General features: G+C 61.0%; 2 protein-coding genes across 9 annotated transcripts in view; both read right to left on the reverse strand.

The window, feature by feature from the left end:
• LOC102890196 (neuron navigator 1) overlaps positions 1-13,485 on the reverse strand; it is a 62,972-nt gene extending 49,487 nt beyond the window's left edge. For all 8 annotated transcript variants that reach the window (XM_006904423.3, XM_025044556.1, XM_025044549.1 and 5 more), the window contains exon 1: positions 13,351-13,485. In XM_006904423.3, the coding sequence (XP_006904485.1) occupies positions 13,351-13,481 (131 nt within the window). In that variant the 5' untranslated portion in view covers positions 13,482-13,485. The remainder of the gene's footprint in view (positions 1-13,350) is intronic.
• A 262-nt stretch (positions 13,486-13,747) lies between these two features.
• LOC102894607 (neuron navigator 1) overlaps positions 13,748-22,896 on the reverse strand; it is a 41,476-nt gene continuing 32,327 nt past the window's right edge. The window contains exons 2-3 of the mRNA XM_015587322.1: positions 16,441-16,543; positions 13,748-13,841 (exon numbers count right to left, since the gene is read on the reverse strand). Coding sequence (XP_015442808.1) covers positions 13,748-13,841; positions 16,441-16,543 — 197 coding nt within the window. The remainder of the gene's footprint in view (positions 13,842-16,440; positions 16,544-22,896) is intronic.

Here is a 22,896-nt window from a genome sequence, read left to right on the forward strand (position 1 = left end):
GGTGGGGCGGCGAACCCTCAGGAGCCGAGGGTGCAGCAGGGCCAGAGGACCTTGGCCCTCGGAGCCAGAGGTGCAGCGGGGTGGGCGTCGCCCCGCTCCGGGCCGCTCCGCAGTTGACCCCTGGGATGCCAGCCGCGCGGCCGTTGGTGCTCACGCAGAACGGGTGTGAGCAGCGGGGCATTTCCAGGTCTCCGTGTGCATGGCCGGTGGGCATGAGGTGCGGCCTGAACCAACCCCTTCCTCCCCGCTCCCTCTCTTGGCACCTTTCCAGGCTCTTAAAATGACTGGGGAGCGCCTGTGACCAGCATGTCCCTAAAACAGGGTCAGCGAGGGGCTGAAGGCCCGACGGGCACGCGCTGCCAGAGGCCGCTCAGGGGCGGTCCTACCCACAGCCCGGAGGGTGGGTGACCGCAGGGGTGGGCCCACCTCTCTCTACTCTGGGGAACCTGGAAAAAGCCACCCCAGGCAGGGGGCTGTGTCTGCGTCCAGGAGCATTCACAGCTGCTGGCGTGGCAAGGGTGCCGCCATGGCAAGATTTTAGAGTGAGAAAAGAAGGGGAACCCAGTCAGGGCTCCCCACCCGTCCTCTCCTCTCAGGGTCTTCCTGGTATCCGCGGAGGAAGGGGAGCCCCGCGTACCCGCTTTTCCGGGGAGGGGCTGAGGGTGAGAACTGGGCAAACTGGGGCACTTACATTTTGGAAATGGACAGATTATACCCACAATTTCTTGAAACAACAGAAACAGCATCGCACACACCGTCCCGCCTCGAGCACTGAGCTCAGAGGCCACAGAGGACTTGCCCTGGTGCTTGGGCAGCTCCCTGTGGGCTCCCAGGGCCTGTCGCCTCATCACCTCTAGCTTCCCGGGCTCAGGTTCCCACTTCCGAATGCCCCCCACCCCGCCCCGGCTCCTGAAGCTGCCTGGCTGGGGGTCTTCCACCGCCCAGAGCCACTGCTGGGCCAGCAGCTCCAGGGCGAACCCCAGTCTCAGCGGTGGAAACCTCGCCGAGGGAGGGAGCTGTGTCTGGACCCCTGGCCAGTCTGCCGTGGGGAGGGGTCTGTTCCTGAGGGCGCACGGCGTGGCTACCCTGTACCACGGGGCACAGGTTACCCTTTCATTATGAGCAGTCTGGGTGGTGACTCAGTTAAGACCCCGGTCCCCAGCAGCCAGAGCAAGGCAAGCGGCCCCCTCCAGCGCAGTCTAGGCCGGTGCCATGGGCCAGGGGGAGTGTGGTCAGTCCTCTAGGGAGGTTCTGCCTGCACAGCTGGGCTGGGGCCAGGGCTGGCCGGGGCATCTGGGAACAGCTCACAGTGCTGCACACAGGGACGCTCCAGCCAGCAGGCAACCCTGAGTTAAATGACTTGGTCTGGGCCAGAGGGTTGACACCAGCAGGGGATGTTTTTCTCTGTTCTCTGGATCTAGCTTTGCCTTTTTCCACAGTTTCCTCCTTTGTGACTTTCCAGACAGACCCGGGGTCGGGGCGGGCGGCCTGACAGGGGTCAGGCACAGGGGCTTACTTGGAGGGCAGGATGAGTCTTTTGTGCAGGGGACTGTGCCTGTGCTCTCCCTGGACATTCCTTCACAGTCCCGTAGAGCCCAAGTGGCCCATCCTCCTCCCTCACACCTGGCAGCCTCCCCTCCCCCTGCATTCCACCCTCCACAGCCAGGGGACAGGCCAGGAAGAGGGCAAGTCTCACAGGGCAAGCTGCATAAACGTCTAGTCACTGTTGCACACCTGAAATTAACATAATGTTCTGTACCAACTGTAATAAATTTTTCTTTTAAAAAAAAGAGCAAGTCTCGGGCAGCAGCTCAGCCCAGGGGTGGGGCTCCCAGCTCTGGGAGCCCCCACACCCAGGTACCTCTAACCCCTTCCGCCCTGGGGCTGACGCCTGAACTGCCAAAACCCAGCAGAACCAGAGGAGCTGTCCACGCAGTCCTTCCTTCTTGAGGAGGAGGCGGGGTGCAAGGCAGTGCCCACCTGTCTCTACCTGAGACCCACCTTCCCCTCGGAGGAGGCTGGAGGGCCTCTCACAGCGGAAGGGGCAGGGTCCCCAGGCTCTGGCGTGGAGAGAATCAGCATGCAAATTAGCCCCTGCTGCTTTCAGCTGCAGGCCCAGGCACTTTGGGTAACCTGATGGCAGCTGTCCCCGGCTTTAGTGAGGCCTCTCCCAGTCCACAGGCCCAGCGCAGGGCAAGGATGTGGCAGAGTGTGTGTGTGGGGGGTGCCTGGTTGCCTTGACTACAGTGGGGGGCACGAGGGGAGGGAGGAGGGGGGGACCAGCTCTCCTTTCTGGCTTCCAGGCTGCAGAGTTGCAGCCTGGGGCAGATGGAGTGGGGACAGCTGAGGCCCTCCTGGCGGAGGCGGAAGATGCCTGCTGAGAGGGAGCTGGGGCCGGGCAGAGGGAGAGAGGAAAAGGCCTCCGTCTCGGGCTTCTCTTCGCGGGGCCCTTGGGAGCACGGTCTCATTTGTCTCCCTGCCAGGGCCATCAGAGTGGCTGTTTACAAGGGGGACACTAAGGCACGGAAAGGCGAGGGACTGTCCGAGGCAGAGGGCGGGGCCCAGACTGACGCGCACGAGGCTTTTCAGCCAGATTCCTGCGAGGGGCGATTCCCTCCCGAGCCCCCTTGCTCCTGATCGGTGTTCCATTGCCAGGCGACATCCGGAGAGTCTGCAGGGGGCTCTGCTCTCCCGATGACCGATGACCGATGACCGTCTCAACGCTTGACAGATGGTCAGAGTGAGGCAAGAAAAAGAGAAAGACTCGCCAGAGGTTCCACGTGGTCCGGGTTCCAGAGTCACCTGCTGGGACCGGACCGCACGCCCGATTTCCTGGTGGCAGTCCTGAGAAGACGAGGGTCCCAGGCCGGCATCCACCACTCTGTCCCGGACCTGCCTTCACGTCCTCGTTCCCATCAATTATGAGGCTTTTGCTCCCTGAGGTGGGGACGCCTCTGTCCCTCCCCAAGTCCTGGCCAATCAGAGATGCTCCCTTTGGGACCAGTGGCGGAAAACTGGGCCCGGAGACCCCACCACGACATCCTGGCCAGGCTGAGCTGGCAGCGTCTCAGCAGAGGCAGGACGAAGAGCATCTTATCGTGCATAGAGGGTGATAAGGAAGAGGATTTAACCGGAATGCAGGGCAGTTGTCCTTGTGGTCACTGTGGTCAGACCCTCTGCTCTCCATGGGGGTGATCGGGCCCCATCTGTGATCCCAGCTCGTAAAGTGATGCCATGGAATCCTGGGGAAGCCTCTGCTGTGCCCTCGATAGAAAGACCTGCGCAGCCTGGTCACAGCCATGACCATTTCCAGACGGCCTGGTCTTCTAAGGGGAGGCGGGCGCCACTTGCGTAAGATGTCACAGCCCAGATTGCCCAAGAGAGGGGCCTCCAGTGCTGCGGCCTCAGGCAGGGAAGCCACGATGACAAGTCCCAGGCCGGCGGTCATTCTCTATTGCACGTCCAGTGGATTTCTTGACCTCTCCAGGACGCGGAGTTCTCCAGAGCTCCCGGCACGTGAGTGACCCTGGCGAGCTTCTCTCGGCTCCTGAGCTGGCGAGGCTGCACCTTTCCTCCCCAACCTCCAGGCCCTCCCGGGGGACGTGCCCGGTAGCCCAGAACTGACCCCTTTGGGGTCACAGCTGAGAGCATCTTCGGAGGTTGACCGGTGCGACTGCGTCATTTTCAGAGGAGGGAGTTAGGTCTCCAGGTTCCCAGGGCAGCGCTTCTTACCAACTCCCTCCCCAGGGCTAGCCTGGGGCTCGGAGGGTAGGTTCTGAGGGTAGGTGGGACAGTTTGGGTCTGGGGCACAGTAGATGCACAATGTGGTGTCTCTGGAGAGCAAGTGAGCCAGCTGGAGAAAGGGGGTCCTGCTCCCAGCTGTGTTACTGCTCTGCAAATATTTACACGACCTCGGGAGGAGGGGAAGGAGGGGGGACGCCTCTCTTTCTCACCGCCCCCACAGCTGGGGGCGTGCAGCAGAGGAGGAGCCTCCCAGATCTTGCAGAGTGAGCTACTGTCCTAGCTTGACAGCCTTCCAGCATCCGACCCTCAGTGTTTCTGTGCGGCTGAGAACATGGGACAGAGGACGATGGAACAGAGACAGGAGAGGCTGCCTCTCCAATAGGGGCCGGTGGACGCCCCGGCCTCTCTGGGCTTAGGCGTGTGTGTTCCTGCATGTGTGAATGTGCGTGCGTACATGAGTACGTGCATCTGAGTGTATGTGTGCGTGTGCGCGTGTGTGTGTGACCTGCCAGCTCGGATCCCTGAGGCCAGAACGACTTTCAGAACAGCTTAAGCACCCACTGCTCCCATCCCCCTATCACTAGTTGGACCCCTAGTCTCTGGAGAGAAGCAGAGATCCAGCCCCACGGGCTGAGAGGGCGCTGCACACATGCCGTCCCCCGTGGCTGATGCGCGGGCCCCTGCTCGCCAGCTCCCCGGCCGAGCACCGCCTTCCGGCTCGCTGAGCTCCAGACCCTCCCCGCTCCCTGCGATCTGCTCTCGTAGCTGCCAGCAGACCCTTCACAGACACGTCAGATGCCATCGCTCCTCTCCCCGAAACCTGCCCACGGCTTCGCCCTCGCTAGAAGGAAAGCCGAGGACCCCCGGCCACCTCCTGACCCCGTTTCGGACCACTCTCCCCTAGTGCTCTCTGATTCCACCGCGGCGACCTCGCTGCAGGGCCTCGAACACGCGTCCATCCTCGCCCCGTGCAGAGATGCGTCCCTGAGCGCCCGTCTCCAGCAGCCCGCATGGCCACCCTGCCCGGCTCGGCCTCATCTTCCCTAACCGCCGCCTCCACTGCATCGTTTCTTGGCCTGTTTGCCATCTCTCGTTTGTACGTGAGTTTAAGAACGATGCCTGTTTCTCTCTCCTGCTGTGTCCCCCGTGGTCGGGTCTAGTGGCTACTCTACAATTACTGACTGACTCTATTAATCATCGTCACGAGGGAGGTGTCACCCTCTTCCAGGCAGCGTCAGTGAAGCACTAAGAGGCTAAGTGGCTTATCCAAGGTCACGCAGGAGGTGAGGGGCAAACCAAGAATTCAACCCAGGTCAGCTGGACTCCAGAATGTTCCACGGACTGTCGATCTGGCTCCCAAGGACGAGAAACTACATGCGGGGACCGGTGAAGACCTGCGTGAGTAGCTGCCGCCTGCAGATTTCGGGGCGCCTGTGCAGAGCTGGCTGAGCGGGACTTCCCGCCGGAGCCTCCCGCAAGGAGCTCCTCACTCTGGAAAACGGGTCATCTGAGCGAGTTCGCGCCACATGGGCACGGGCAGCTGGCTATCCCTGGGCCCCTCTGCACAGGCTTCTGGCTCATAAAGGGACGGTGACAGCAGGTGATAAGCTCTGTCCCTCCTCATCCAGTGACGCCGGGCAGAATGTCAGCAGTCCTGGGCACCCCGCCACCTGAGCCTGTCCACATGGCCAAGCCAGGCCTGAGCTGGCCCTGTCATCAAACCCACGGGGGCCGAGACAGAAGCCAGACATCGAAGTACAGGAAGGTGAGACAGAGACAGGTGACAAAGGCAGAGGGGCCGGGAAAGGAACTGGAAGAGGCTGAGCAGCGAGGAAATGAGGGTGGAAACGAGGTCAGAGCTTTGTCTCCCCGGCTGGACGCGCCCCGCAAGGCAGGAGGGTTGGGGCACAGGACAGACCCCGTCAGTACAAGCTGGTGGGCTGCTGAGGACATGCCTGCCCTGTTCCGAGTCGGGCTCCAGGCTGGACGCAGGGTCACCCACCTCCCCTGGAGAAGCCTGTCCACCTCTCTGCCTGTCTGGAGGCCGCAGGCCCCCGCCCCCTCTGCCCGCCTCTCTGGGCCCAGCTGCCTCTCCGCAGGTTTGGAAGGCTCCCACTCAGCGTCTGCCTGTCTCTCAGCCCTCCTCGGCGTGCACACCACGGACGTGCTGGCTCTGTCCATGGCACAGGCCCGGACAACGGCCTCTCCCGCCCCGTCCCTCCGTGACCCTGGCTGCCTATTCAGCGCGAGCTGATCTGTCTCTTAGGTGGTTTCGTGCTTTGCGTGTGTCTGGGCCTGACTCTTTCTGCCTGTTTTTCAAATCCAGACCTTTATGCGTCTGCCCCTGATTGTCCCATCACCGTCCCGACATCTGGGCACGAACAACTCCATCCGCCAGCCCCTTTGGGGCACCCCATGCACAGCTCGTGGGCAAGCGCCCGCCTGGCCTGCTGGCTTGTCTTCAGCTGCAGTGAAGGGTCTTTTGCTGCCTGGCCAGAGACATCTGGTAGGCGGGTGGCCAGGGCTGGCCCCTCACGCTCATTCTGGGACAGCTCGGCCTTCCGCAGAGACAACGAGGTCCTGTATTCAGTGGCTGGGGTGCGTCTGTGCCTCTGGCCCTGAGCTCCTGGCTGTGGCCACTTGTGGCTCTCCTGAGCAAGGCCCTATCCTGGAAGACGGGGAGGCCACTGAGAGGCATTTCCGGAGGGGCCTCCAGCCACGATTCCTCGGTCAGTCAGCAGCACGGCCTTGGGCTCTGTGCTGCTGGTGCTGGGAAGTCGGGAGGAGACGGGTCTCCGTCCTCGGAAGCTCCGACTCCAGGAGGAAGGCACGTGGTCGCGGATCCAGACGTGCGCCCGGGCTCGTGGTCACAGCTGTGCAGAGGGAGGAGGCGCCGAGGTGCACAGCGAGGCCGTGGGCGTCGGAGGCGGGGCCCTGCCCAGAGGCCGCCGGTTTTGAGCCCGTTTTGAGCTACGTGACCCTGGCAAGCCGGTCAAGCCGGGTTGCAATTCCTCATTTGCAAACTGGGGAGAAGAGTACCTAATTCACCGTGTTGTTAAGATCGCAGAAGATGACGTCATATCGGTGTGAGGTCTGCCACGCGTGCCACGCGATGGTTAGAGAGCCACAAAAGCATAAGTTACTACAGGACAACCCAGTCGGACGGCGATCACGTTGCAAGGGGGTGAATTAGGGAAGGCTTCCTGGAGGAAGGGCATTTAGCACAGGCGAGCGGGCAACTGGGCACCCGGCCAGGCGGGGAGGCTCTGGTCTGCAGACGGCCTTTGGGACCTTCACAGCTTTGGTTTCCAAGTGCCAACCAAGAGCAGGGAGGTGACGTTTATGAGCACCTGCTACACACCTGCAGCACTGGCACGATGTGTTCCCCGACGTCCTGACGACTATCCTGGTCTCGCGCTAGCATTAACCCAGCACGGGGACCCGGGCCCGTCACAGCCCCAGCTCGTGCCCTTTCTGGACCGTCGGGTTGCATGGCATTTCCAGCCACTTCTCACAGACGGAGGTTTGTGGAAAAGGAGGCGGCTGACGATTAAGGAGGAGTGACGGGCGGGGAAGAGCCCAGCCCATCTCAACAGCCTCCTCAAGCCCTGCTCCACCCTGACTGCCACCCACATCGCCGGTCCTCAAGCTCAGTGAAGACCCAGCCCTCAATCGTAGGTTGCTAGGACACACCAGAGGAGGGGTCGCTGCAGAGCCTGCATCAGTTGCCATGGCAGCTGGCATCCATCCAGCTGCCCCTCTGGAATACCTGGCCTACTCCCGCCTCCGCCCCCCCCACCGCTGGATCTGAACAGGCACCGCGATGCCGACTAACCCCGCACGGACAGGAGCGAGCCACCGCTGTTCTGCGTGGAGAATTTAGGGCTGTTTCGGGAGCCAGGGGCTCTCTGAAGCCACACCCTCCCTCCCTCCCTTCCCTCCCACCTTCCCTCTTTATAAGTGATGCCATTTGTGTCCCACCTGTGGCCCCTCTGCAGCCGCTGTTCCTGTGGGTGCCAACGGAGCACTCCTGCAGGCACCTGTGACCCTCGGCCTGGGGTGCGCCTCAGCCTATGTGCGGCGGGCTGGGAAAGCAGGACATGTGGGAGCTGGGGGGTAAGTACCCACACCTCCGTGTCCGGGGGTTCCATGCAGCATCCCTTCTCCTCCCTGAGTCGCCTTCTCGCTCCCCACCCGGGCTTTCTGCAGTCACCTCCCAAATAAACCACTTGCACTCACACCTCTATCTCAAGGTCACTTCTGGGGGACCCCGGCCCAACACACTCTCCATACACAACAACACATCTGGGCGAGGAGCAGACCGCCCAGTCGTCCCGGTCATGATGGGGAAAAGGCCGCGTCCTGTGGGGTCCCGTGTGTGACCAGCTCAGCTGCACTGCCCAGCCACATGCTGTGTCCAGCCCAGGTCGCTGTGCCAGGCTTCCCACGTCGCTGCTTCTGCCGGGGACCTGGGAGGTGTCCTCCTCCCTTCTAGATCTATGTGGCTCAAGGGCACAAACTGCCTCCTTCCTGAGCTTGGACATAGGGCCCTTCCCAAGGTGACCGCCACCGCCCTCTGCCCCAAGCCCTGTGCCCTATGGGCCAAAGCCGGCTTGGTCCATACCCGCTGGGCGGCAGGCCTGAACAGCTGCCAGAAAGCAGGTGACAAAGGCAGAAGATTCTCCTCCCGGCCTGTTGGAGCTCAGAGGCTTTGCTCCTCCTTGTACAAACTGACACATGCCCAGGAGGAGATTCCTACGGCCAAAGGTGGCCAGGCTTCTTGGGGTCAGATGTCAGCCAAACTGGACAGCAGTGACCGAGGCACCTTCTTGGGGTGGTGGGGCACCGCGAGGCACGGGCCGCTCAGCGAGGCTGGGAGTATCTCTTTAAGACTTGGACTCACTGCTTCTCGGGCCACAGAGCCTCTAGTTTATTTTGACATTTTTCAACGTCAGGGCCCTTCAGAGCCAAGGCGGAAATGAGCCCCATCTGCTGCTGGGCCCCCAAGCACAGTTCAAGAGGACAGGCCGGGAGCGGGGGTGGCCAGGAGGGAACAGAAAGCTGGAACCTCAGCCCCACGTGGAGCAGGGAACCACCTGAGGACATGCAGGGCATGGCAGCCGGTGGCCAAGAACCCCGCTGTCCCCCTCACACACACTCACAGAGCCTTCTCACGATAGGAGCTGGCTGCTGGCTCTTTTCAGGGTCTGTGGACCTTGGCAAGGTTGCTGGACGCAGTCCTGCCAGAGCTGCTGCCAACCCCACTCCCCGAAGTGTGAGTGGCGCCCCCTGCAGGTGTGAGACGGGCTGCACTGTGGCTGGCCTCCCTGCCAAGCTCTGGTGCTGCCCACTGGACTGCGGAACGGAGCCTCAGGGAGGCGAACCTGAGCTAGAGTGGAGAGGGCACGAGGCGGGCCGCCCGACCTCCTTCCCCTCCGGGCGCCCGGGCCCTGCACCCGGTGCGTCCACCTCTGCGGGGGCCTCCCTGCCACCCCTCCCGCTGTGACCTGGGTGCTGGGACAGGAAGACAGATGGCTGCGGCCGACCTTATCTTCTTATTAGATTAAATTCCAGACCTTCCTATTTTTAGAAAAACGAATTCCTCTTCTCTTTTCAGGAGGTAAAAACGTCCAAGCTGTCATCTAGGACAGTCAGCAGCCAACTCCAAGTCGCCCACGATGTCGTGATGTGGTTATAAACCTAGTGGGACTAGTGCCAAGCGGTGATCCACGCGGTGCCAAATTTCAAGAGGACCGTTGACAATTTGAGAGCTTCCAGTGGAGGGCGACTAGGACAAGCACGAAAGGAAAGTACTTTGATAAGCTGGGGACTTTTTTCTGGGGCGGGAACGTATCCCGAAGAACAGGTTGAAACAGCCGAACAGAGCTTCCTACTTCAGATGACAAAATTTAAATCAATCGGCAGAAGTTATAGTGAAGCAGATGTCAGGCGACCATTTAGAAACTTTTTTACAATTTTATTCTATTCGAAACAGAGTACGTTCCCTGTCGCTGTGCGTATGCCAGACCCGGCCGAGACCGGCCATCAGGAAAGCCACAGGGAAGATTCTCGTACGTGGTGGGAAGATGGACCAGGCACTGAGCAGCTTTAGAGAGACGCGGCCTCCTGAGGCCATGTCTCAGGAAGAGTGGGGCTCAGATAAGACGTGGGCCCTGTTATTTTAAATGAAGCCCCGTCAGCTATAAAACTCGTAGAAGCAGACAGGGGAACAGGGTCGTGTAGTTGCGTTTGGCAAAGATTTCTTGCCTATGACATCACAGTGCGGGCCACAAAAGAAACAACAGGTAAAGCCGGACTTTGTCAAAATGAGAAACTTTTGTGCATCGAAGGACACTGTCAACTGTACGAAACAGCAACCCACAGAGTGAGAGAAAACATTTGCAAATCCTGTATCTGATAAGGGATTTATACCCAGAATATATCAAGAACACCCATAACTCAACAAACAACAAACACACCGCCTGATTAAAAAACGGGCAAAGGACTCGAACAGACATTTCTCAAAAGAAGGCCAATGCGAGTAGCCCATAAACACAAGAAGACGCTCAGCACTACTGGTCGTGGGGGAGATGAGAGACCCTCTCACACCCCTTAGGCTACTAAAAAAACAGAAAAGAACTATTGGCAAGAAATAATCGGAGCCCCGGTGACTGGGAACGTAAAACGGTGCAGGCACCGTGGGAACCGGTGTGACGGTTCCTCCGAAAATTAAAGATGGAACCAACTACTGCACGATCCAGTCATTCCGCTTCTAGTGCAGACCCGAGGGAAGTGAGACCGGGGCCCGAACGGACATTTGCACACCCGTGCTCACAGCAGGGCTATTCACAACAGCCACATGGTGGAAACAGGCCGTCGGCAGCTAAGTGGATAAACACAGGGTGATCCGTCCACACATGGAGTATGACTCAGCTGCAAAAAGGAAGGAAATTCTGACACTTGCCACAACATGAACAGACCTGGGAGACGTTATGCTGAGTGAAATGAGCCAGTCGCACAAAGACAAATACCGCATGATTCCTTAGAGTCGTCAGATTCAGAGAGACAGGAAGTAGACGGCCAGCCAGGGCTGGGGGAGGGGGACGTGGGACACGGGGTGTGAGTTGGGGAAGATTAAAGAGTTTTGAGCACGGGTGGTGCTGACGGTTGCACAACGATGCGAATGCACTTAATGCCACCAAACCGTACACCTAAAAACGATTAACGTGTTAATCACACGTAGAAAAACATTTCACCACAATTGTAATTACGTACATATATTTTTAAAAGCTATGTGACTATTTTGGTGGCAGCAGTGGTTGCCTTTCTCACTATAGTCTAGAATTTTCCCTCCTGAGAGCTCGCTCAGGTTGGCAACCCAGGAGAGGGCCTGGCACGCGGACAGAGTGGGGACAGCTGACATGGACTGAGCCTGGCTTGGGAAGAGCCCCCGGGTCGGATAACCGAGAGCACTGACAAAGCTTCAGATCACGCCATGCTCTATGGCCCACTCGGTAGTGCACGGCCGATCCTGGCGCCTGTGGGGAGAGCAGGGCCCAGTGACCAGCCGGCCCTCTCCTGCCGGCTCTGTGCCGGAAGCTCCAGGAAGACAGAAAGGTCAGTGGGCGGACGGTGGACGAGTGTCACCTGTGCCGGGAAGGGACATATTGCAGGCCCGCCCTTTCATGAATAGTAAAAAGTTTTCTTAGGAACAGGACATTTTCTAGAGTAAAAGATGTGACTAGAAAGCGCAGAGGGGACAGGAGGGCCGAGAAGAGGCCGGGCGACGGTGGTGCCGGGGGCGTGCCTCCGTCAGGACGGGCTGGAGCCCAGGATGCCCGGCTCCTAAGGAAAAGCCCCGTGGCTCACCAGGCACACGGAACGCAGGGCCACGTGACATGGGACTGCACACTGACTGCCCTCGGCCTGCTGTCCTCAGCACAGCGTGGCGGGTGTGACCACAGTGTCCTCAGGGACGCTGGCAGCGGAGACACCGTGACAGCGTGCGGAGTTGCTGCTAATTGCAGGCTGACCCTACAAACGCGCCTGAAATTGTCTCGGAGCCGCAGGCCGTTTACGAGCAGGGTCCCCGGCATGGACAGCGCCGGGACAGCACCGTGTCCCCCTGTGAGCTCCACGCTTCCCGGGGTCTGCAGAGGGGGGGCTCCGGCCCATGCCAACCCAGCGAACCCCGCTCTCTCCCCTGACCCAGGAGCACGCACTCTGTCCCGAGGGGCATGGAGGGCAACCTTTCCCTCCTCCCCGCCCAGCAGCCCGGACCCCAGCCCCCCAAGCTATGCACCCAGGATCAGCACTGTTACGACACGTTGTCGGACGCCTTCCAACACGTGGGCGAGCGGGGGGCGGGCAGCTGTCAGAGTCTCTAGCCCACCACGCCCGGGAGCTCGCAGAGGATGGGGACCAGCCGCTCCCTCCGGAAGGAGCTCCCCGGGCAGCGGCTGGACAGACTCCCGGGCTGTCCCCCACCCGGCCTGGCCTCTGAGCACAGGAGGAGCTGGCCGGCTGCTCTCGGTTCCCAGCTCCAGGCCGGGTCCCCCGGGCTCCCAGGCAGCAAACAGCCCTGGTCATAAGCCAGCTGTTTTGCTCCAGAGCAGCCTCAGCAGCTGGACGGGCCCTGCAGCCCCGCCAGCTCATCCCAGGGTGGGAGCAGTGGGTGGCCCTGCTCCGTCCTTCCCGGACGGACTACCCTCCATTCTCTCCAAGTTCAAGATCTTTCCCGCCAAGAGGAGGTCCCTGCCAGGGGTGGGGGACGGGGGCTGCTGCCTGTGTGGCCCTGTGGAGTGGTCCTAGCAAACTGAGGACGGCGGAAGGACAGTCAGCTGAGAAGCTTCCGGAACCAGCGGCTCACAACAGCTGGCCAGGACCTTTAAGCTCCCAGTACTTCCTTCTCCCCGTCCCTTCCCCACTCCCAGACCGTCACCTGTGTCCAAGCTGCTCCCCAAACCCAAACCTGTCAACTGGGCAGAAAATGACGAGAAAATGAGGTTCCTGCGGGGCGAGGACAGGTGGGAGGGGGCAGTGGGCTGGGCAGGGCCCCCGGGCGTGCTCCTGGCAGGAGGTCCACAGGAGGCAGCAGACACGGAGCAGGAGCGGGCGGGACAGGGCTGGCTGGGGACAGATCTGTCACCCCTGCTTTCTACCACACTTTGTCCCCTCACACACAGGTAGGGTCTCAGCCCCAACTCCTTACAAATGGGGAAGCAGGTGGCAGCGTCCGAGGCCTGCAGCTAGCAGAGCGCTGGGACCAACGTGACTTCCCAAGGCCCTTCGTGGCAGCCTTCTGCCCCTCAAGGACCGGAGATGGGGCACACAGCACAGAACGACAACCACGCGGGCCAGTGAGAGGCGGCCCCAGCCCTAGCTGGCGGCCCCGCCCACCACACCCGAGCCTGGAAGGGCCACGCCCATTTCAGGGCGGCCACGCCCATTTCAGGGCGGCCACGCCCAGAGCCCAGAGGCCTTGTCACAGCGCCGCACACCTGAACCCCTGCGGCAGGCTGCGCCTCGCCTTCCAGGGATCCCATCCTACTGGTGTGTCTCCGTGTCCCCCAGCCCCGTCCCCAGCCGCGCAGGGCCCGCCCTCACCCGGTGGTGATGTCGTCGTCCTCCGTCACGGTCTTGCCCATGAGGTCACTGTCGCTCATGTAGCCGGACTTGAGGTCCGCGTCGTCCGCGTCCAGCCGGGAGCTGTGGCCGAGCTTGCTGGGGCTGCGCATGGGCACGGTGATTGATGCAGCCCCAAGGGTTCTTTCTAGATCATTCCACATGCTCCCTCTGTGTAAAGGAGGCTTGCAGCCTGTCTAAAGTTCCAGTGAGATGATGATGAGGAGTCTGGCTCACACATAATACAATCTCTTCTTTCTCTCTCCCTCTTCCTTGCCTCCAGTTTCTACCTTATCACCTTCCTTTTCTGCCTCTATGTCCATTAAATTCGGGTCGCTACTATTTGCCTTCTTACAGGGTCAGCCAGAGGCTTCGTCTTTTAGCGCCAGGACAGAGGGGACGAGCGGTTGGAGAGGCTGGACATGCTGCGGGGGTTGGCGTCGTCGCTGTCATAGCAGGTCGTCTCCAGGGAGCTGGCGGGAGCAGAGGGCGTCGGTTTAGTGTCGCACAGTGCTGGGCCCTGCCGCTCGGGCTGCACCCCAGCACCGCCTACCCCCTGCCCAAGGCCACCTCCCTGAACTCAGACGGTGCTCAGAGGGGCCAGTGAGGCCTCCTGGGGAGTGGGAAAGATGGGTCGCCTGGGCACAGAAGGCCAGGCTGTCATTGGTCACCTTTCTGTTAATGAGCGGAAGACTTGTGGATTTCTGGCCCAGAGACCGTGAGGTCTGGAGCAGGGTGCAGAGGTGCAGAAAAGCTCTGGGAACCCGGGCTGGGCGGCAGGGGAAGAACCTCACGGAGAACAGAAGCAGCTTGACTGGACAGGGGGGCGGGATGTCCCAGACCCCGACCCTGGCCAGGCCAAGGGTGCAGGCCCGGGTTAGCGCCAGACGGCCTGAGCCTGAGGACAGGCCGGGCAGAGCTTCAGGACCCGTTCCCCACCATGGCCAAGCGAGGGCTCAGTGTGGGCCGTGCGAGCGTGGGTCCCGCGGCTCCAGCCCCTTCTGCCTCTCCCCCAAACCGCCTCCAGAAGCCCGAGCAGTGGGCGAGGACACCAGCACACCCCGGCTCCTGACGCCAGCCCTGCACGCAGCCCTCACTCTTGCCTCTCTCTGGGGAGCGTTTTGGGCTGGGGCAGAGGGAGGGAGGGTTTCATTTCTTCGCCCGCCGAGCCCCCCAACCCAGATGCCTTCTGTGGCAGGGAACGAGCCAGTGGAGATTGAGAAAGCAGGACAGAGACCAACGTTTCTGGAATGAACTGAATCCAGAGTCAGCCGTGTGCCCCGGGCTGGGGAGCACTCCCTGGACCGCAGGCCCCACCGACAGGAAGCCTGCGTGCTCTGCAGGTCACACAGCCACACGGGTCTGAGCCTGCTGGGTGCAGACTCACCCTCGTCGGCCTGTGTGGCTCAGTGTGACTCGCTATGGTGGCCGCTCCTTCTCTACCCAGGGACTGTCCACTCCAGGACTGTCTACTTTAGGAAGTCAAAAACCATGAGAGTTTGGGGAATCACTGTCTCAGCCATCGACGTTGGGGACAGGATAACACAGACCTGGGCAGAGAGTGGGGGTGGCCCTGAGTCCCCACAAGCAGAAAAGCAGTGTCAGGACTCGGTTTCTGCCCCAGAAAGCGAGACGAAGCCGGAGGCCTCGGGTGGCCCCCTCCCCCGCCCCGTCAGCTGCAGCCGACAGCGCTCGCCTGGCGCCCGAGGTCCTGTGGGACCCGGAGGGCTGGCTGCTCCGTCGGTGGCCCCAGGAGGCTGGAGCTGCCTCCTCTGCCCCTCCCTGCGGGTGAGTCACCCCAGGCGTGACCCTCTCTGCATCTAAGTGCCTCCTGCCTTCTCTGGCAGAGCCTGGGGTTCCAGATTTTGTCTCCTGAGTCTTAAAAATGGCGAGCCAAACCGGGCCAGGCCCCTGGGTGGAGGGTGGAGGCAGAGGGACGTGCCGAGTCCCAGGGCCTCCTGGAGTCCCTGTCCTCGGGGGGACTTGTTCTTGGGCCTCCTAGGGTCAGAGGGGACCCACAGAGTCGGGGCTTTGACTGACCATTCAGAGTATTCTGGATGTCCGGGAGCGAAGGGCCGAGTGTCCCAGGGGAGGATGGGGGTGCTGCGGGGCACCATGTGGAGGGAGGGGTGGCCTTCACACAAGAGGGGCTACGTATCAGCGCCATTTCGGTCACGGCAAACCCGAGGGCTGGGCTGGCCAACGGGATGAATGAGCTCCCTGTCACTGGGGGCACGTAAATCCAGTCTGGATGTCGCTTGGCCGCCCAGTGGGCTTAGAGGAGCCCCTTCCCACTGTCCCTGTGTCTCATCTCTGCTCGTTTTCCACCCCCAGGAGATGGGGAGGGACGGGTCCCCGTCCAGCTGGAGCGGCTGCGGCCCTGTGTGAGCCTCCCCTCACGGTTTCCCAATCCTGGCTCCCCCCGCCCCCCAGTGCAGCCCGCCCTCTGTCCCCGGGAGCTCGGCGTGAGCTCATCTGGGAGCGTGTGGGGAGCCTGTGAGTCACAGAGGCTTGGCCAGGATGCCGGGCAGGAGAGGGGCAGTGGGAGGCCGTGAGGTCCCTCCAAGGGGTGAGTGGGGGTGCACCCACGCCATAAAGACTGGGTGACACGGCGTGGTCCCGCTGAGCTCTCAGGCTTTAGAGGCAAGAGGGGACCTCGTCACAGAGTGAGAAGCCCCCGGGAGGACGCCACGCTGTACTCCCACGATGAAGGAGACTTTGGAACCGGGAGAGAAAAGCATTTAGTGACCCCGTGACAAACGAGGGGAGGACCCTTAGGAGGGAAAGGGCCTCAAAGGTCACACGCTGGGTCTTGGGCTGGCTTCGCATCCATCCCCCACTCCAGGGCTTTCCAACCCCGTGTGCCGAGTGAAATCCAACACGCAAGCACAAGCAGACACCGGACAAAAACCACCTTCTCTTGAGGAGACGGCGGTGTCTCCTCTTCCTGCAGGGGTGTCCCCGCACCGGCTGGCCTCTGTACCCAGGTGGGGTCTGGAGACACCCAGGGCCCTGCGTCCAGCATGGGAGACACGAGGGGATGGCGGAGGGCGTGCCCCCTCTGCAGCTCACCTGTGAGTCACCTGGGACCCTCGCAGGCTGGACATGGTCTCCTCCAGGTTCTGCCGAAGGTCCAGGACGTTCTGCACTGTCCTTTTCCTCTGGGACTCGGGGTCTGGGAGGCAAAACAGGAAGTGCTGGGTGAGTGAGGAGGACTCGCTACTGGGAGCTGGGGGCAGGGAGGGGGCGACGGACCATCCCCCCATGGGGCCAGTCCCTGGTGCCCCTAGAGGCCCTGGCACGTGCCCTTGACTGTCTGGTCTCAACCTTGGAAGGGGCTGCAGGCCCAGGTCTGCTGTCTGTGCTCACCTCCCAGGGCCCCAGCGACTGGCTCCGCTCTGGCTCCATTTTGGGGAGACCCTGCCTCTCACAGCAGAGGTCTGGAGGGGGCAGGTTGCCCCGGATGAGATCAGCTGGAACCCCAGCAACGTGTTGGTTCAAGTTTAACAACAGGCTCTGAGGGGCAGGGACGCCTGATGTGTGTGTTTGCCGATCGCTGTGGTGTAAACACGGTGACCACGGAGTTAGGAAGTGGGGCCACCAGTAGTTCCTGGGGAGCAGTGCGAGCCAGCTGCAGCCCACGGCACCCCGGAGCCTGGACGCTCCCTGGGACATGGAGGGGCTGTGTGCGGTCCAGGGGAGCCAGCTCAGAAGGAGCCTCTAGCCGCGAGGTGGCCGGCGGGCAGACGAGAGGGTGCATGGTCGTTTTCGGGAGCAAGGGGCTCTGGGCAGGGCAGACCCCTGGTGCTGGTGCGGCCACGAGGGAGGAGGCCGTGAAGCCGCAGCCTCACCCTCAGAGTCCTGCATGGCGGATCATTTTGTCCACCGTTGGACTCCAGGTCGGGCGTGGCTGGGGCTACAGCAGCCCAGCCAAGCCGCCCACCTCCTTTCCAGGCGCCCACGACCCCCCGAGGGCCAAGCGCCTGGCACGAGGAGATGTCGGACGGCCCTTGCTCCCCTCACTCCATCAGTGGACCTTTGCTGGACATACACCTGTGCCAGGGACCGCCGCCAGCCCCGAGGACACTAAAGCGCAGCGGACCGGACCCCAGCCCTGCTTTCCTCTGACTCTGGGGGGACGGTCACTGCGTGGAATCGACCCCCAGCGCCTCCTTGGGACACCCTCAGGAAGGGTCAGGGGCCCGCAGAGAGGACAGCGCATCACAGAGCACCCCCACGCACGCTGCCCCTCCGGCCACTCCCCTGCCCGCAGCCCCAGACCCCTGCAACCCTCTTAGGCACCAAGCTGCCTGCTCGGTGCCCCCGCCACACACACACCCCGCAGACTCAGGAGTGCACGGTTCCCTAGCTGCCAAGGGGACATTTCTGAATCCCATCCAGAGGCATTTTCCCCAAGGCGGCTCAGGTAGGCGGGCCAGCGGCTGCTGGGACTGTCCTGCGGCCGAGGGGAGGCCGGGCAGGGCGAGCGGGGAGCCAGGCAGCAGCGCCCCCTCCAGGACCTTTTAGGCACCTTTCCTGAGAATGAGGTCCACACCCGGTCCCTCGGCCCTCCCCGCCCTGGGGTGGTGACAGAGGCATCTAACTCACTCAGTACCTCACATCCGGGCCTCCACGGCTAGGAGGAGCGACACATGGCCGGCCTCCATGCCGGGGCCTGAGCTCTGTCCCCAGGCTGACGTCACCTCTGTGGCTGCCATGCCTGTTTATCCTGGCACCTTGTGCGCTGCTCCACGGCTTAGCCGATGGCCGGGCAGGGCCCACGGACGTGTTTTTAAAGCTTGCTTCCAAGACGCCTATGTGGGAACCAGGAGCATGGGGCCGAGACGTGGGCTTCCGGCCGGGGCGACGCTTTCTCTGGGTTTGGCAGAGCCGGAGACGGCTCCAGGGGGTGTGCGGTTCCGGGAGGAAGGGGAGCGGGAGTGTGCCCGCCCTCTGCACGCAGCACCGCCGCAGGTCCCCGCGGTATTTATGGGGCGTGGGTGCTCGTCTCCATCTCCGGACGAGGGGACTGAGACTTGGAGGGACGTGCCAGGTGCCAAGGCTACACGCCCAGAGGTGGCGCCCGGCAGAGTCACGTCCTGGGAGATCCCCTGCTCCTGGTTTTTCGCAGGTCTCCGCACCAGCGTCAGAAGCACAGGGACGGCACACAGTAGGTGCTCAATGAGCATTTCGAGACTGGATGGGTGCTATGTCAATAAACACACATACACACACAAGGAATGGATGGACACACGTCCTGTTAGGAAGATGTCTTTTTTTTTTTTAAAGGGAAAAATATTTAACTCACACAGCAACCAGCCTTGGGAGGGTCGCTGTGTCTCCTGGGGCTCCAGGCCGTGGGACATGGGGTTGTGGGAACACGTAGCTACAGTGAGGGGACCCTGTCCTGCTGCTCACTGCACCGAGCACTGTGCCTTCTCCCCAGCTCACCTCCTTCAAAGGCCCCCACCCTAGCTGCCTGCCTCACCCCCATGTCAGCAGAGTCGGGCAGAGCTGCCCCCAGAGTCCCCGCAAGTGACTCCATGCCACCCGGTCACTGAGCAATGGGAAGCTGAGGTCCAGGGAGGGGCAACGAGCTGGAGGTGACAGGGATGTTAAAGGAAGGGTCCTGGCACCAGGGAACCTCCCCCAGGTGCAGGTTTGGGGCGTGCAGAGGAGGAGGTAGGGACAGAGCCTGATTTGCTGGGGGGTGACGGGGACCTGCTTTCTGCTCGCAGGGACCCTCTGCAGCTCCCTCTGTGCCCCAGCAGTGCCCCCTGGTGGTCACCGTGGGAATGCCACCCTGCTTCCCAGACGCTCAGCTCTGGGAGGTCTGGTGGCCGGGGCTCCTGCGAAGTCCGGCTGTGCCCAGCACCAGTAGGTGACAGCACAGTCCTAGGGGTGCAGTGTAGCCCGGGGACGAGGGGACTAACATGCACATAAAGGAAAGTCCTCGGAGTTCAGCAGCTGCAGACCCTCACCCCGGCTGGGCGCATCTGGGTATTTACACCCACGACAGTTACCCCAAAGCAAACCTACATTTTCAGCTGAGAAATAAGAACAAGGGGCATTTGCAAAAGAATTCGCCCCACCCCTCACCCATACGCACTCCTGCCCTCACCCCACCCCACCCCTGACCCTAACCCAAAACCAGGCTTCCCGCCTTTTTCACCGTCGCCCACGAGGGCCAGACACGGGGCGAAGGTACCTGAGGCATATAGCACTTTGTGCTGATAACAACTGAAAAGCTCCTATATGTATAATGTACGTGTGTTTTGTGTGTGCGCGCACGCGTGCTCCTCAGCTAGCAGACAGCAAAAACTCCCACCCCAACCATCACCACGGTGACTGTTGCCAGGACAACAGCGCTGTCCGGCGTGCACCGGGCATCAGCGTGGTCAGGTGACGTTTCTGACCACGCACTGCTGCCCCTCACACAAGACCACGGAGAGCACACTGTGTGACACGACCCTGGGGCTGGGACCCGGTTGAGTCAACCTGCCCGCAGGTGCACGCACACGCAGGTGCACGCATGCGCAGATGCAGCAACGCCCAGCCCGATGTCCGCCCACGCTGGGCACAGCGTGTTTGTCTCCACAGCTGCCCTTCCTCCCACTACGATGCAGCGCCTCACGTACAGCCCCGTCCCCCGCTGCGGCCCAGCCACCTCCTCCCCTGGAGTGCGTGGTGGGGCTGGTACCCTCCGGGGAGGGTCGCTGTGAGGATCAAGGAGCTAGTTCACGTGGTGCCTGCACACAGTGAGTGCTCTACAAACGCGTCTTATCTGGCGGCTCAGAGGGGTGAGAGCAGCAGGCACACCCTAAGCCCTGGCTCTCTCATTGCAGGCGGCTGGTGCGCCCCTGCCTGGCAGGGCTCAGGACCCTACATTCTTCCCCAGGCCCTCCCTCTGGCTGGGGGAAGCCCTCACACTTGGAGGTAGGGGGTGGATGAGATGGTGACAAGCCTGTCCCTCCCCAAGTCATCAGGCTTTATTCTCCTGCACGATACCTTGTCACACCTTCACCCAGCCCCCTGCAGACAGTCTCAGTCCTGGGAGTGCTGGTCCCCGCTGGCCTCCCCTGGCCATCCGCCTGACGTAGTGGGGAGTGGGTGCCACCGCTGGAGGGGAGCGGTCCCGGCAGATTGGAGAAGGGCGGGAACAGGGAGGCACTCGAGTGGACCGTCACCCAGCGGGCAGATCTCCCCAAGTTCTGTGCAACTTTATTAGCTGACAATTAAGTAAACTCCAGTGACGGCCTGTTGAAGTCCTAACTACTTCTGCCCACATTTCAGAGCCCGCATGGGCAGCTTAGCCCAGGGCAGGGGCCGCAGAGGGCTCCGTGTGCGCCTAAAGCTACGTGGCTTTGTGGTGAGTGGCTAGGCTGGTGGGGGGTGGGGACCAACAGGAGCAATGGAGGGGAGCCTGGAGGAAGGACACTTCCAAGTTGTGGTATTTCGGAGCTTGAAAGGGTCAGGTGTCTTCTCATTTCATAGATGGGAGGCGGGGGGCACATCACTCAGCTCAGAAGGAAGGCTTGCCTGGTGTCGAGGGGGACAGGTGTCTCCCGGTCAGGGATCCCGGCCTGAGTGCAGTCTGTCATCATTGGTGTTACGGGCTGGGGTTGAGAGGGAGAGATGTCAGCAGAGGGGCGACTGCAGTGTGAATTAACATCATGGGATGGTCTGGGAATGGACCACATAGGAATCCGGGCTAGACAAATGCCCCCTGAGAAGAAAGAACTGAGCACGGCACCCACAGAGACACCCAGAGACACACAGACACACACCCAGAGACACACCGAGACACACAGACACACACCCAGAGACAAACCGAGACACACAGACACACCGAGACACACAGACACACACCCAGAGACACACCGAGACACACAGACACACACCCAGAGACCGAGACACACACCCAGAGACACACTGAGACACACAGAGACACACCCAGAGACACAGACACACAGACACACACCCAGAGACACACACAGACACACACAGACAGCGATGTACTCAGATACACACAAACATGTACACACCCAAGTCCCGAGAACACCATAACATCTCTCCTCACCCAATTACATTCCAAGGAAGAGGTTGCCGTCAACTCTAAATTCTACAATTTGCCACAGCTTGGGCTCCTGGGACACAAACACCGTTATCACGAAAGCCATTACAAGCACAAGTATCTTTCCAATAAGTGCCCGCCAGCCCGGCCAGCAGGCCCCTGTCTCCCGTTTATTTTTCGAGCAACCAGTACAGAAGGTCCTTGGGAGTTTGACCACATGACCAGTGTGTGCTGATGACCACTTTGTGTCACGATGACTGAAATGTCTCTGGGAATCCCTGTCCTCTACTCAGGAACATAACCTTCCAAGTCCAACCAGAGGAGGCGCCTCACTGTCTCACCCCGACTGTCACGGTCTCACCCCAGAGGCTGCACTAGGTGGGCTGTGTGGGTTCCTGCAGTCGACGCCACCTCACCCTCAAAGACGGCCCTGCGGTGTGGCCGGGTGACCCCCAGACACAAAGCTCCCTGCCCTGAGGCCCAGCATAGAGACTCCCTCACAATAACCCAGTCCCCTCTGTCCACCCACCTTCTTCCCGTCTGGTAATCCCAGAGAGAATGCTGGTGGCCCCCACACAAGAGGCCCCCCACATCCAGAGCACGCCAACGGGGACCATTTACTCTGTTACTAATCCTATGATTTCACGTACCCCCCACACATACATGTCACAATATTGTCAGGGGCGGTTGTCACAGAACCCTGCAGCGTGACAAATCGCATGCTTCTAGTTGTTGAGAGCTTCTGCTCCAAGGTTTTCACCCTGGCCTGAAAATCTTGACCCCTCTCACCCAGCGAGTGAGCCCAAACCAAGCCGAGTGCCCAGTGGCCCTGCTATTTGCTGCATGGTGACAAATACCTAGAAAGAGCCAGGGCTGAAGAAGCGACGTAGAGCCACAAGCACGTACGGGGCCAGGACAGGACAACTAGGAGATGGAAGCAAATGTGGGGCCAGAGAGAGGGACGTTCACGGTCGCTCCTGCCCTGAAATTGCCAGGCAGGCGTCCTTCCGGGTCACCTACGGTTTTGATTTTTTTTTCTTTTTCAATTGAAATAGAACTGACACACAACATTGTATTAGTTTCAGGTGTGCTACATAAGGATTTGACGTTCTATACACTGTATACACCGTGTATGTTGTATATGTCATATACATTGTATCGCCGTGTGTACACTGTGTCACAGTATACATTGTATCACCGTACACATTACATTCACTGACGTTTGTATACACTGCAAAATGATCACAGTAAAACCCTCAGGCCTGTGTGTCCAAAGGGAGGTGTGAGGCACGGAGTAGGAGGAAGGGAGGCAGTTTAGGGCCGATGGGGCCGTGTGTAAATTCCGTTCTCTGGCCTCAGTTTCCCTATCTGTAAAATAAGGGTGTAAGGGATTCCAAGGCTCCTAACTGATTTCAACATTCTGGCTCTATAGCTCTGTAGTTGGCTGAAGCCCA

This window comes from Pteropus alecto, unplaced genomic scaffold, assembly GCF_000325575.1.
Source record: "Pteropus alecto unplaced genomic scaffold, ASM32557v1 scaffold90, whole genome shotgun sequence".
Classification (NCBI taxonomy): Eukaryota; Metazoa; Chordata; class Mammalia; order Chiroptera; family Pteropodidae; genus Pteropus; species Pteropus alecto.